At 40.4% G+C, this 13,043-nt stretch overlaps 1 protein-coding gene across 1 annotated transcript in view; it reads right to left on the bottom strand.

Moving 5' to 3' along the window:
• Positions 1 to 576: 576 nt before the first annotated feature.
• The window catches only part of QRFPR (pyroglutamylated RFamide peptide receptor), a 55,391-nt gene continuing 42,924 nt past the window's right edge, over positions 577 to 13,043 (bottom strand). The window contains exons 4-6 of the mRNA XM_021681491.1: positions 3,042 to 3,277; positions 1,738 to 1,835; positions 577 to 987 (exon numbers count right to left, since the gene is read on the bottom strand). Of these exons, the coding sequence (XP_021537166.1) occupies positions 647 to 987; positions 1,738 to 1,835; positions 3,042 to 3,277 (675 nt within the window). The 3' untranslated portion in view covers positions 577 to 646. The remainder of the gene's footprint in view (positions 988 to 1,737; positions 1,836 to 3,041; positions 3,278 to 13,043) is intronic.

The following is a 13,043-nucleotide window of genomic DNA, read 5'->3' as shown; positions in this document are numbered from 1 at the left end:
TATCACCAAGCTCCAACAGTGCACTGAAAATTACATTACTGTATTCAACTATTAAATTATTCAAGAAAGAAGGTATAATTTTTAAGTTATTTTCTCACGGAATTTAGCAATACATAGAAAGTCACCTTACAGGGGTGCCTGAGTGACTCAGTTGGTAAAGCACCCGACTTTTGGTTTCGGCTCAGGTCATGACTCATGGGTCCTGAGATGGAGCTCCCATTGGGCTCCTCACTCAATGGGGACTCTGCTTGAGATTCTCTCCCTCTGCCCCTCTCCCCCACCTCTCTCTCTAAAATAAATAAACAAGTCTAAAAAAAAAAAAAAGTCATATTACATTGACTGCATTGGGAGGAAGAACATTTATTTCTGTACAGGTTTTTTTCTTAAATCCACTTTTATGATCTAGAAGGATGATTTACTAATTTTTCAAAACTGTGTTTTCATGCATGTTATATTTTTATGAAAAAATGATTTGTTTCCTTCTTTTTATCATTCCAAGAATAAAAAATTATTTGACCTTTGTTCAAAATAATTTTCTCTTCTGATTAAGCTATGAATGGTACTAATTATGAAGACCTTGTTATAATTAGTGCCCACTGACTAAAGCAGAATTCTCAGAAAGTTCAGAATTGAACAGGGCAAGATGTCATTTGAGATATTTTTTCTCCTCTGGTTGTTCACACAATTTGACTTCAATGTTGCCATCACTGAATGCTTCTCCTTTGGTCTCTTCCACAGGATTCTCTCTCCGGGAAAACATTGCTTTCTTCTGCATCATTGTAATTCCTGAATTTCCATGCCTTCGAGCTGGAGATAAGGTTTCTTTTACTATGCAATAACAAACTGCAGATAAAAAATTTTTTTTGAAGTTTTCATTCAGAAATGCATAAACAATGGGATTACAGATGGAATTGGAAAATCCAATTATTTGCACTATAGCAAAAATCATCTTGATTGTGACATCATCATATTCCTTTTCAAAATTGCCTGAAATAAAAAGTAATAGTGTAGAATGCATTATGTTCTAATGAGCAGAAAGTAAAATTTCTGTTTATCATCTGTCTTTACCGAACACTTTAACAAGTGGCTAGAGGTGTGAAAAAGTGTCAAGACAATTTTGGGAAGAGCCATGTGATTTCTGAAGAAAAATAAGCTCTGTGATGCATCCTCATTCTTGGAGAGTCTTGGCTTGCAAGCACAACTTGGCACTCAGCACATATTAGAGAGCTTACGGCATTGCCACTGGATTCCAAGCTTCATGTAAACTGGAAGCAGCAGTTACCGTTCAAATGTTTGCTTGTGTTATGGAAACACAATCACCTGAGAATTATGTTAAGTCTCGGATTATCAGAGGTGATACACTGACAATCTGGCTGAAACCCTAGGTGTTATTAAATACATGTGGTTCAAGTCAGTATTCTAAAATCTAAACAGAGAACACTCGGAGGATGTTACACTTCTCCCAGTGTTTGAATGGCTTAGGGAGAATGGGAAGCATGGCATGAAAGAAGACTCAAAAACGTTTCTGTATCTTCTGTAATTATTAAAGATTTGGTCAAAGTCATACATAATTACCTACCATGTAACGATCTGGTGGTCTTGAAAACATGAAAGAATCCCATTAAGTGTTTGATATTTGATTCCCCAAGGGAATAGCAACAACTTTCAATGATTCATTGTCCATTCTAGCAGGAAATGAACTAGAACGTCTATCAAGTGAGAATGAAAAGCACTCACTGTATTCAGTCATCATGTGAACAATGTGGAAAGGTGCCCAGCACACAGCAAAGAGAGCCACCACCGTCACCATCATAATGACAGCTCGCTTCTTCTTCCTGGACCCGTAAGGATACATTGTATGAGTTAACTTCCTGGCAAATTTGTTACATTGATATCAAAGTTATTAAATCAAGCTTGAGCCTAAAGCTCTCAACCATAATTTTTCAAATATTAATAAAGCTCATGACAGGTTAATTGTGGACTGTTTCTCATCTTTTCCCATCGCTTTTACCTTCATCCCTATATTTCTGAGATTATAAACATCCTTATGATGTATGCTCAAGACGGGTCTAGCACTCTGCTAGGTGCTTGGCATGGATAACATCATTCATCTTCTCAGGAAGCCATTTGATGGATGCAGAAACTGAGGCACAGAGAAGGTTACGTCACTTGCAAAGTCAGATGACCAGTAAGCATTTAACTGTAAGAGCTAGTGTGGACTTAAAGTTAGGCAGCTTAACTTCAGTGCTTAAGCTCTTATTCACTTTATATTGAAGAGCACTCTTCTGAAGAAGTGGGAGAGCTAAATCAGCAATTAGTCCCAAGGTGCTCAATAGTCCAGGGCTCTGCACTGACAGGGAGGATTGCTTCATACAAACTGCGTCACTAGAGGTCGCTGCACACTTGAAGAAGTAAGACAATTTCATCAAACCCCAACACTCTTTATAAGGTTTTTGTTTTTGCTTTTGTTTGTAATAGCCATTCCATGTAGAGTACAAAATAAACCATATGGACTACAAGTACCATATCAGTAAATTGTGTTTTAAAATTTATATTAATGAATGTGATCAGAAAAGAAAGTCATTATTATTATACCAATAATAATAATTTAAAGTAAGTAGCATATACTCTGGTCACCAAAGGACTTTCATACATATCTCATGTATTTTAGCATCACTTTTGGGTAGGAGGAAGTGAGAATGGATATTTATTAAGCTCCCTGGTACACAGGAGGACAGCCGGAGGCTTAGGAGTAAGGATGCTGCTCATCCACACCACGTGGCTGGTGAGTGGCGCGGAAGACCACACCACAGCTCTTCCCACCATGTCATACTGACACGGAGATGAAAATGTAACTATTTTCTAAATTCCTACCATACCTAAAATCTTCAAACTTTAAAGTCAGCCCATGCCCTAAACATGAATTAGAAATGGCACTTGGGCTAAATTTCCCAGGAATTCAGAAAGCTCTGGCAACAGCTCCTTCAAGCACGACTAATTAAAAGTATTTTAAACAGGGGTGAATATTTCATTAAACAGACCTGGTTATTTTTGACATTTCTTTTCCATGAATAGTTCGAAGCACCGAGCAATCGCCCACTGTTTTCTTTATCCAAAGTTCATAGCCGATTTTACTGTACAGGATAAGCATCAGCATAAGAGGCAGGAGGAAGAGGATGACAAGGATGAAGGTGGTATAGATTTTCTGGTGTGCAGGGCTGGCCCACTCTTCCAGACAGCAGACATGTTCTTTTTCATATAAGAAGTCATACTTAACCTTTAACATAAGAACAATTCAATTAGAAGAACCAGAGTCAGCATCAAAAGAACAGAAAGCAGCCAAGTACTATTCTAATGCTGCATTTTTCAGATCCTTACATATTTACTGTGGGTACATATTGCAAATGAGATACATTTTTATTGTTCTTTTGTTGTGCAGTGTCATTTTTCTACTTCATTCCTTATGTTCTTAATGGTTTTATACTTTCTTTTCTATTTTAAATGGAATTGAGGTCAATAGCTGGTTTATTTATTTATTTATTTATTTATTAAAGATTTTATTTATTTATTTGACAGAGAGAGAGATAGCGAGAGCGGGAACACAAGCAGGGGGAGTGGGAGAGGGAGAAGCAGGCTTCCCGCGGAGCAGGGAGCCCGACGCGGGGCTCGATCCCAGGACCCTGGGGCCATGACCTGAGCCGAAGGCAGACGCTTAACGACTGAGCCACCCAGGCGCCCGCTGGTTTATTTTTTTAATCTTTTAGCACTTTTTACCTGATAGTCATAATTTTTGAATTCTGTGAAAGAAAGCTATACTCTTTGACCAGAGTATGTATGTATACCGTCCAGATGAAGAACCTTGCTTTCCAGATGAAGAATACACTACAATAACCAAAGTATGTATGAAAAAAGTATTTTGTATTTGTATGCCAGCTAGTTTAATGTTACATTATTTTGCTTCCTCAATTGTTGAAGAGACAAATTTTGGCAAGGCATCAGATGTCTCTCAATTGATAGTACTGAAAGCTTGTCTTTTGTTACTGCTATTTCAGACTGGAATGATCAGGTTGCTTGCAAAGATTTTAGAAAGGTAACTGATAGCTTTAAGATTCTGAGATGAATAAGAAATTGGGATTCAAACTACTGTCAATCTACAAATATTCAGACTCAGCTATAAGCCTCTGAGGTAGATATTTTACGCAAAGGCAATGTCTCTTTATTAATACTATTTCTGAGAGACTCATGAGTTCAAAATATTATTAATAACAATATTAATAATAATAGCGAATGCTAATAAGGGACAAACTAAGCAAAGCATATTCAAGAGTCATTTATCTGGATAATAAGAACAAAAGAGAATTTAGCAAAACTACTGCCATTTTATTCTCTTAAGAGCTTTCCAGATGAAGAATACCTAGGTCTTAGACGTATTTCTGCCTTCATTCCTGCAAATTTTATCACCAATCTTTAGTCAGTTGAATTGGGGAAAAAGCTTCCTCGTATACTCATCAAAGGTAAGAAAATTCAAGCTCTGATTGAAGTGCTATTTACAAATAAATGAGGAATGAAAACACTTATTGGATAATAATTTCAAGATCCAAACTCCCTGGGAACCAGAAATAAAGTGAACCGGATATAAAGTGAAAGTGATTCCATGTAGGCAAAGCCCACAAAGGTCAACAGCCATGGGGTCAACACATTGGTATATCTTAAGACACAGAGCTACCCCAGCAGTCTCCAAATAGGTGCATGTTGCCCTGGGGAGACTTTCTCAGGGCACGGGCAGATGGCTTCAAAGGAGCCAATTTCAGATCTTCGTACAGTTCTCTAAAATTCCAGTGCCTCAGGGTGCCTTGGTGGCCCAGTCAGTTAAGTGGCCGTCTCTGGATTTCAGCTCAGGTCATGATCTCAGGGTCCTGGGATCAAGCCCTGTGTCAGGCTCTGTGCCCAGTGGGGAGCCTGCTTGGGATTCTCTCTCTCCCTCTGCCTCTGCCCCTTCCCCCTGCTCGTGCTCTCTCTCTAGCTCTAACTCTCTCTAAAATAAATAAATAAAATCTTTAAAATTCCACTGCCTAGGAGAAGCCTGAGACTGAGTGTTGTGCTGGCTCTACATTCCCAGTTCCTCGTTTCTAATCCCTCTTCTTCCCAGCTATGTAAGCCAGATCTCTTACCCAGCCCCAGTCTTACTAGGAGGCACTGAAAAAGGAGGTGGTTTGAATTACTGATGTCAGTGAAGCCACCATGATCAAGAAACCATAAATACATGACAGGGCTTTGTGCTTCTCCCTATATTAAACATATTTCTATTCAGGGTAAAGCTTGGCATTAGAAAAAAGGTGCTTTGACAGGTGTTGAGATGTCGTAAATTTACATTTTTCATATAGCGAAGGGGCAGAAGTGATGACAATTTTAATTTAACCACCTCATAGCTTCCATCCCCTGAAAATTGTCAAACACATCACTCCTGAGAGAGAGCCCAGTGAGAGCAAAACAAAGAGAACTTCAGTGGATGGAAATGGTGAAGTTGGTGGTGCTTTGTTTCACCCAGGTGAGAAATTCAGGCTTTGTGCATGCTCACACACATTCTCTCTAGTAGAATTTTAAAAGTGAGAAGGAGGCCATGAGGATGCATATTAATACATTTATCTGGTATGAAAAATGAAATCACACTTCTTCCTGACAGAAAGCAAATCTGATTCGGCTGATTTGTCTGACACAGAGGACTGGCTTTGCCAATTACATATGCATTTTCTACAAACTAAATGAGTTACATATTTAAACTATATTTAGAGCATATGATAAAATAATTTTATTTGAAGAAATAGACAAACCCCCTTGTGGCTAGGGGCCAGGAATGGACCCCACAAACGAGTGCCGGGTTAGGTCACCTATGAGAGGACTCCCTTGGTACAGGATTCCTGCTGGGGTAAGGACGGCCTTGGAGAAAAGAGCTGGCCACAAAAAGTTGTGTGTGGAAGCTAAAGGGTCTCGATGAGCAGCCTGCTGGAGAAGGGAATAGCAGTCGGAAGCCTCAGTGATGTTATCTTTGAAAAACCCACAAGCAAAGAGTGGAGGATGGGCAACAGTCGCGTGCAGAGGGCGTCACTACCAGAGTACAGCTGTCCCCTCCTCTCCTCACCCTTCTAACCAGCTTCCAAGGAGCCAGAGGCAGTCAATTGAATGGGAAGAGAGAAATGCACAGTAAGGAAGGGGAGGAGAGGGGGATCATGCCCCTTTTCCATATTGCAGGGTTCTAGACCTAAAAATAGCTTAAGCTGAGGGAAGGGGTTGTTTTGCATTGATTGAGAGTAGGGATTTATGTGATTGTGACACTGGGCTGGGCATTTAACCACAGACTTAACACTGCTGTTGTGACTGAAAGTGACCAGAGGAATGTTGCTCTCTGAAGGGTTGGAAGAGTAACAGGGCCTGCTCAGGGCTTCATCCACGACATTGCATCAGAGTACTGGGAGGTCCTCAGATCACATTTCTGTAGGTAGCAAGGGACAGAAAAAGATTACCTCCTGCTCTCACCTATGGAGTCTAGCTCATTCAATATACCGGTTACATAAAAAATCAAGTCATGTTTTCAATGTACCCTTGCCTGAGGGCTCATTTGTTATCCTTCCAATGGACATTGCAAATCCAATAAAGTTTCACACTTGCTTCCATCAATTTAAAAAGGTATAAAAAGAACACATGGTTTGGGGCGCCTGGGTGGCTCAGTTGGTTAAGCGACTGCCTTCGGCTCAGGTCATGATCCTGGAGTCCCTGGATCGAGTCCCGCATCGGGCTCCCTGCTCGGCAGGGAGTCTGCTTCTCCCTCTGACCCTCCCCCCTCTCATGTGCTCTCTCTCATTCTCTCTGTCTCAAATAAATAAATAAAATCTTTAAAAAAAAAAAAAAGAACACATGGTTTAAAAAATTATCTTAGTGTGTATGTGAACAACTCCCTACTGCCTTTGAAGACTACGTCTGGGCTAGATCACCTATGCAGGACATGTTGCAGCATGTATGCCCCACTGGGGAGACTGGGTCACCAAAAACAGCACCGTGCTCCCTCCACTGTGAATCCCCATGCAATGCTGGGCCCATCCAACAGAGGTGTGAGGGAAAGAGAGAGGTCAGATAAGATGATCTTGCCACACATTCCAATTCAAATTTCAATTTGTCAATGTATGGGAGATAGATAAGAAAGGACTTGTGAAGGAGAATCAACTAATAAGCAGATAACTGATGATAATTTTTTAATGTGACTTAAAAATAAAAGTCTAGAGCAACCACTGAACTCTTCAAATGTAACAAGACAAAGTAGAAAGTGACCCTGGTAAATTTTCTTTTAAGCATTAAAGGCTTAACAATATAAAATCAAGGGAGAGCTAGATAAACAGAGGGGAGAAAAAATCTTAAAACAAATTATTTTAGAGTGGGGCGGAGCTGGATTTTGTCTGGTCTCAGGAATTCAGCTGGATAGGGATCAAACCATTCTGAACACCTACAAACTCAACAGGAGATCGAAGAAAGGAAAAGCAACAACTCTCTGAACAGAAAAGGAACCACTTTCTGGAAGGTAGGACGTGCGGAGAAGTGAATCCGAGGCGATATTCGGGAGGATAGACGGCGGGGGAGGGGCCTCCGTCGGCCGCTTCTGGCAAGTGATAGAGCCGCGGAGCACAAAATCGGAACTTTTAAAAGTCTGCTCCGCTGAGGGACGTCACTCTGGTGGCTAAGCGGGGGGTGGAACCCTCCGGGACAGTGTGGTCTCAGGACCCTCGGGGTCACAGAAAGACCGGGGGTGCCTGAGTGCGGCAGAGCTCCCGGGTATCAGAGCAGGGAAGTCGGCTGCAGAGGCGGAGCCCAGGCGCGGGCTCTCAGCTCGGGGTTGCCATAAACCGTGATCCGCGGCACAGTCGGGCCCCTGCTCCTCCAGCAGGGACCCAACAAGCGGCAGATCCGGGGAGACTCACCTTCTTCCCCCGGGAGGAGCCGCGCGGGAGTGCACCGCAGGGATCTGCTGGGTTTGGAGACTCCACCCGGGGTCGGGTGCCAGAGATAGAAACGCGCGGTCACAGGCCGGGTGAGCACGGAGTGCAGCCGGAGACGGGGGAGACGGGAGTGACTGACGGCTTTTCTCTGGGGGCTCACTGAGAAGCGGGGCCCTGAGTTCTCGGCTCCTCCAGGGCGGAGATTGGGAGGCCGCCATTTTCACTCTCCGCCTCCAAAGCTGTACGGAAAGCTCGCAGGGAACAAAAGCCCCGGAGAGCAAACCCGAGCAGATTACTTAGCCGGGAGGGGGCAAGGGCGGGGCAATTCCGCCTCCGGCAGAGACATTTGGAAACCACGGCAACAGGCCCCTCCCCAGAAGATCAGCGAGAACAGCCAGCCAAGGCCAAGTTTACCGATCAATGAGAACGGCAGAACTCCAGCGCCAGGGGACTACTGCACATAGAATCCATGGCTTTTTTACCATGATTCTTTAGTCTTTCAAAGTTAATTTTTTTTTAACTTTTTTTCTTTTTTTTTCTTTTTGAATTTTTCTTTTTCCCTTTTTCAACCAACATCTTATCAATCCCTTTTTTTAAAAAAAAACATTTTTATTTTTCATTTTTAGAGTCATATTCTATCCCTTCATAGTAGTTACCCGTATTTTTGGCTTATATATATAAGTTGTTCTATCTTTAAAATTTTGAGATAGTTTCTTCTAACAGATTAAAATATACCCTAAATCTCTAGTATATGGTGTTTTCTATTCCCCTGCCTGATCACATCCTCTCCCTTTTTTTTTCTTTTTTTAAATCCTCTTCTTTCTTTTTTCAAACAACTTCTTATCAATTCCTTTTATAAAATTTTTTATAATTTCCATCTTTACAGTCATATTCCATCCCTTTATCATATCAACCCTTATTTTTGTACATATATAAGTTTTTCTTTCTTTAAAATTTTGGGAGGCACTTTCTTCTAAAAGACCAAAATACACCCCAAATCTAGTGTGTGGCATTGATCTATATACCAGCCTGATCATATTTGATCACATTCTGGTTTTGTTGTTGTTGTTGTTGTTGTTTTGTTTTGTTTGTTTTTGTTTTTATCTTTATCTTTTTCTTTTTTTTCTTTTTCTTTTTTCTCTCTTTCCCTTTCTTTTCCCACTGCTTCAGGTCTTTTCTGATTTGTTTAGAGTATATTTTCTGGGGACGTTGTTACTCTGCTAGCATTTTGTTCTCTCATTAATCTATTCTCCTCTGCACAAAATGACAAGACGGAAAAAATCACCTCAACAAAAAGAACAAGAGGTAGTACTGACTGCCAGGGACCTACTCAATACGGACATTAGTACGATGTCAGATCTAGAGTTCAGAATCATCATTTTAAAGATACTAGCTGGGCTTGAAAAAAATATGGAAGTTATTAGAGAAACCCTTTCTGGAGAAGTAAAAGAACTAAAATCCAACCAAGTAGAAATCAAAAAGGCTATTAATGAGGTGCAATCAAAAATGGGGGCGCTAACTGCTAGAATAAATGAGGCAGAAGAGAGAATCAGTAATATAGACGATGAAATGATGGAAAATAAAGAAGCTGAGAAAAAGAGAGATAAACAACTACTGGATCACGAGGGCAGAATTCGAGAGATAAGCGATACCATAAGATGAAACAACATTAGAATAATTGGGATCCCAGAAGAAGAAGAAAGAGAGAGGGGGCAGAAGGTATAATGGAGCAAATTATAGCAGAGAACTTCCCTAATTTGGGAAAGGAAACAGGCATGAAAATCCAGGAAGCACAGAGAACCCCTCTCAAAATCAATAAAAATAGGTCAACACCCCGACATCTAATAGTAAAACTTACGAGTCTCATAGACAAAGAGAAAATCCTGAAAGCAGCTCGGGAGAAGAGATATGTAACCTACAAGGGTAGAAACATTAGATTGGCAACAGACCTATCCACAGAGACCTGGCAGGCCAGAAAGGACTGGCAGGATATATTCAGAGCACTAAATGAGAAAAATATGCAGCCAAGAATACTCTATCCAGCTAGGCTATCATTGAAAATTGAAGGAGAGATAAAAAGCTTCCAGGACAAACAAAAACTAAAGGAATTTGCAAACACAAAACCAGCCCTACAGGAAATCTTGAAAGGGGTCCTCTAAGCAAAGAGAGGGCCTAAAAGCAATACAGACCAGAAAGGAACACAGACAATATACGGTAACAGTCACCTTACAGGCAATACAATGGCACTAAATTCCTATCTTTCAGTAGTTACCCTGAATGTAAATGGGCTAAATGCCCCAATCAAAAGACACAGGCTATCAGACTGGATTAAAAAACAAGACCCATCGATATGCTGTCTGCAAGAGACTCATTTTAGACCCAAAGACACCCCCAGATTGAAAGTGAGGGGGTGGAAAACCATTTACCATGCTAACGGACACCAAAAGAAAGCTGGGGTGGCAATCCTTATATCAGACAAATTAGATTGTAAACCAAAGACTGTAATAAGAGATGAGGAAGGACACTATATCATACTTAAAGGATCTATCCAACAAGAAGATCTAACAACTGTAAATATCTATGCCCCTAACATGGGAGCAGCCAATTATATAAGGCAATTAATAACAAAAGCAAAGAAACACATCGACAACAATACAATAATAGTGGGGGACTTTAACACCCCCCTCACTGAAATGGACAGATCGTCTAAGCAAAAGATCAACAAGGAAATAAAGACTTTAAATGACACACTGGACCAAATGGACTTTACAGACATATTCAGAACATTCCACCCCAAAGCAACGGAATACACATTCTTCTCTAGTGCCCATGGAACATTCTCCAGAATAGATCACATCCTAGGTCATAAATCAGGTCTCAACCGGTACCAAAAGATTGGAATCATTCCCTGCCTATTTTCAGACCACAATGCTTTGAAACTAGAACTCAATCACAAGGCAAAAGTCAGAAAGAACTCAAATACATGGAGGCTAAAGAGCATGCTACTGAAGAATGAATGGGTCAACCAGGAAATTAAAGAAGAATTAAAAAAATACATGGAAACCAATGAAAATGAAAACACAACTATTCAAAATCTTTGGGATGCAGCAAAGGCAGTCCTAAGAGGAAAGTATATAGCAATACAAGCCTTTCTCAAGAAGCAAGAAAGGTCTCAAGTACACAACCTAACCCTACACCTAAAGGAACTGGAGAAAGAACAGCAAATAAAGCCTAAACCCAGCAGGAGAAGAGAAATAATAAAGATCAGAGCAGAAATCAATGAACTAGAAACTAAAAGAACAGTAGAACAGATCAACAAAACTAGGAGCCGGTTCTTTGAAAGAATTAACAAGATTGATAAACCCCTGGCCAGACTTATCAAAAAGAGAAGAGAAATGACCCTAATCAACAAAATCATGAATGGAAGAGGAGAGATCACAACCAACACCAAAGAAATACAAACAATTATAAGAACATATTATGAGCAACTCTATGCCAGCAAATTAGATAACCTGGAAGAAATGGATGCATTCCTAGAGATGTATCAACTACCAAAACTGAACCAGGATGAAATAGAAAACCTGAACAGACCTATAACCACTAAGGAAATTGAAGCAGTCATCAAAAATCTCCCAAAAAACAAAAGCCCAGGGCCAGATGGCTTCCCAGGGGAATTCTACCAAACATTTCAAGAAGAATACCTATTCTTCTGAAACTGTTCCAAAAAATAGAAATGGAAGGAAAACTTCCAAACTCATTTTATGAGGCCAGCATTACCTTGATCCCAAAACCAGACAAAGACCCCATCAAAAAGGAGAATTACAGACCAATATCCCTGATGAACATGGATGCAAAAATTCTCACCAAAATACTAGCCAATAGGATCCAACAGTACATTAAAAGGATTATTCACTAAGACCAAGTGGGATTTATCCCTGGGCTGCAAGGTTGGTTCAACATCCGCAAATCAATCAATGTGATACAATACATTAACAAAAGAAAGAACAAGAATCATATGATCCTCTCACTAGATGCAGAAAAAGCATTTGACAAAGTACAGCATCCTTTCTTGATCAAAACTCTTCAGAGTATAGGAATAGAGGGTACATACCTCAATATCATAAAAGCCATCTATGAAAAACCTACAGCGAATATCATTCTCAATGGGGAAAAACTGAGAGCTTTCCCCCTAAGGTCAGGAACGCGGCAGGGATGTCCACTATCACCACTGCTATTCAACATAGTATTGGAAGTCCTAGCCACAGCAATCAGACAACAAAAAGAAATCAAAGGCATCCAAATTGGCAAAGAAGTCAAACTCTCACTCTTTGCAGATGATATGATACTTTATGTGGAAAACCCAAAAGACTCCACCCCAAAACTGCTAGAACTCATACAGGAATTCAGTAAAGTGGCAGGATATAAAATCAATGCACAGAAGTCAGTGGCATTCCTATACACCAACAACAAGACAGAAGAAAGAGAAATTAAGGAGTCGATCCCATTTACAATTGCACCCAAAACCATAAGATACCTAGGAATAAATCTAACCAAAGAGACAAAGGATCTTTACTCAGAAAACTATAAAATACTCATGAAAGAAATTGAGGAAGACACAAAGAAATGAAAAAACGTTCCATGCTCATGGATTGGAAGAACAAATATTGTGAAGATGTCAATGCTACCTAGAGCAATCTACACATTCAATGCAATCCCCATCAAAATACCATCCACTTTTTTCAAAGAAATGGAACAAATAATCCTAAAATTTGTATGGAACCAGAAAAGACCCCGCATAGCCAGAGGAATGTTGAAAAAGAAAAGCAAAGCCGGCGGCATCACAATTCCGGACTTCCAGCTCTATTACAAAGCTGTCATCATCAAGACAGCATGGTACTGGCACAAAAACAGACACATAGATCAATGGAACAGAATAGAGAGCCCAGAAATGGACCCTCAACTCTATGGTCAACTCATCTTTGACAAAGCAGGAAAGAATGTCCAATGGAACAAAGACAGTCTCTTCAACAAATGGTGTTGGGAAAATTGGATAGCCAC

Source organism: Neomonachus schauinslandi, chromosome 2 (genome assembly GCF_002201575.2).
Source record: "Neomonachus schauinslandi chromosome 2, ASM220157v2, whole genome shotgun sequence".
NCBI classification, from domain to species: Eukaryota; Metazoa; Chordata; class Mammalia; order Carnivora; family Phocidae; genus Neomonachus; species Neomonachus schauinslandi.
Note: the sequence above shows the minus strand (reverse complement) of the source record. Positions and strands in the feature narration are given on the sequence as shown.